Here is a 2,164-nt window from a genome sequence, read left to right on the forward strand (position 1 = left end):
CACACACACACACACACATGCACACACACATACATACATACATGTTAGACAGCTGTAAAAAATAGCCTGTTAATAATCCCTAAATAAGCAGAGCAGTGCTTGCTGTCACCTGCAGATCCTGAAGGTGGCGGAGCTCCAGATTTCTGCCATTCTGTGGCCTCTGCTGCCAGTCTTTTGACATACGCCTCATTCACATCCATCAAGATGTTTTCAGGCTTTATATCCGTGTGAATGATCTTACACTTGGTGTGCAGGTAATCCAGGCCTTGCAAAACCTACACAGAGGAAACTTGGGTTTGACCTGCAGTAAACCACATCAAATTTTATGAACAGAAAACACATACCTGCCGAATAATGCTCTTGACACACGGCAGCGGAAGGCCCTGGTAGTTGGACTTGATAATCCACTTCAGCAGATGGTGGCCGAGAACTTCAAACACCATACATACATCTGACAGCGCGTGTTAAAGGAAAAATGATGGAGAACAAAGGTCTAGGTCCTCCAGGGAACACAAGCCAAAAGCTCCAGCTCATTACGAGCTGCACTTCACAAATAAAAGAGCGAGCTGGGCTGAATCTGGGCAAAGTGCCTACTCTCACAGCTGTGGACCGAGATTGAGCGGCAGCTGAAAACAGCTTCCTGCGAACATGGAGTGCACTAGAAAAGCACCTGCGGATCCCTCATAAAAACCAAAGGACACCCAGTAAAACAAACCGCACCACTGAAAGGATACGGGTTCCATTCACGCCCGAGATCTTGAAGTCGTCCAATAACTGCACCACTTTCTCCCTGCTGGGATCGTTCTGGTCTGTGTTCCTGACCTGAATCCAGCAGATGGGGGGGGAAAAATAACTCAGACCTCAGATAGTTTTACAGCAGAGACACTCTAGTTTTGAAACCATTTACTTTAGTTTAGTTTATTACTAAAAAAAAACATCTTTCCATTTGACGAAACCACTTTCCTCGGGGCATGTGGATGCTCCTGACTTTCATTACTTTCCCACCTCGTTGTGGCACGCTGTCCCAATTCATCTGACGCTAAATGGTCTCGCGAATAATTCATCGTAATGGTTTCTGGTGTCGGGGTAAACTCACCGCTCTCAGGAGCTTGATCTCATCGAGTGCCGTTTCAGTGTAGTGCTCTGCGCTCTTAACCACTTTCATGGCCACAAAACGCTTCCCTCTGCAACCAAAACGATAAATTACCTCTCAGTACACGTACTTCATTTATAAACGGTATTGCAGGCAGAAAAGAAAAGAAACAACAGACAGGTAAGTGAACGTACTGTATGTCCCAAGCAAACCAAACAGTAGAGAAATGACCCCATCCCAGCTTCCGGATTATGTGATACCGTCCATTAAACAGGTCGCCTATTTTCACATGATGATAACCACCTGGAAAATGAGTTTTTAGCTGTTAGGAAACACTTTTAGCAACAAAACGTATGACATTATTTGAATACCAGGGTCCTTTCTAGATCTATTATTTTATTCAAAAATACGATTTATTCAAACCAATACATGAAATTACTTAAATACACCTCTTTAATGATTCATGAAAGAAAACTTTGTTAGTCGGAATCTTTAACTACAAGGTCAAACAGCCAAATGTCATGTATTTCCCCAAAACGTGATTACAGTTACAGATTATTTAAGATCTCATCAGAGACCATGTGTTTTAAGATCCAGGTTTGCTGTGCTCCTAAGGCCATTACAACTTGGCAATAAAATTCATATTAAAATTATATATCAATTAGGGGTTTTACAGTCAAATTGGAATTTTTGAATACTTGCCAATACTCTAATCATATGTTTGGGGGCGGGGCAAAATACATTATCAAGAGTCAAGTCAGACATTGGACAGCCATAATAACTGTCATTAATGTGTGTGACATACGTTACACGGATACAAAAATAATGCTTAATATTTTGATTAAAACATATGATATGGCAGTAGTTATTAATATTCAGCATTTCTGTTTTCAGCTGCACGCGCTAAAGATGACCAGCAGAATGAAGCTTTTAATATAATTCATCATTTATCTCAGAGAGCACTAAGCGCTGAAGATATAATCACCGCAGTGCTACAAGAAATTGCTTTACTGCAGCATAACTCAATTAAATGCAATTTATAAGATGCTAAACAATGTGTATATATATATA

General features: G+C 40.9%; 1 protein-coding gene across 1 annotated transcript in view; it reads right to left on the minus strand.

The window, feature by feature from the left end:
• The window catches only part of LOC122354336 (SRSF protein kinase 2-like), a 10,480-nt gene extending 9,089 nt beyond the window's left edge, over positions 1-1,391 (minus strand). The window contains exons 1-5 of the mRNA XM_043252510.1: positions 1,288-1,391; positions 1,097-1,184; positions 735-822; positions 345-451; positions 51-275 (exon numbers count right to left, since the gene is read on the minus strand). Of these exons, the coding sequence (XP_043108445.1) occupies positions 51-275; positions 345-451; positions 735-822; positions 1,097-1,165 (489 nt within the window). The 5' untranslated portion in view covers positions 1,166-1,184; positions 1,288-1,391. The remainder of the gene's footprint in view (positions 1-50; positions 276-344; positions 452-734; positions 823-1,096; positions 1,185-1,287) is intronic.
• Positions 1,392-2,164: the final 773 nt, after the last annotated feature.

The sequence above is a fragment of the Puntigrus tetrazona genome, chromosome 11 (genome assembly GCF_018831695.1).
Source record: "Puntigrus tetrazona isolate hp1 chromosome 11, ASM1883169v1, whole genome shotgun sequence".
NCBI classification, from domain to species: Eukaryota; Metazoa; Chordata; class Actinopteri; order Cypriniformes; family Cyprinidae; genus Puntigrus; species Puntigrus tetrazona.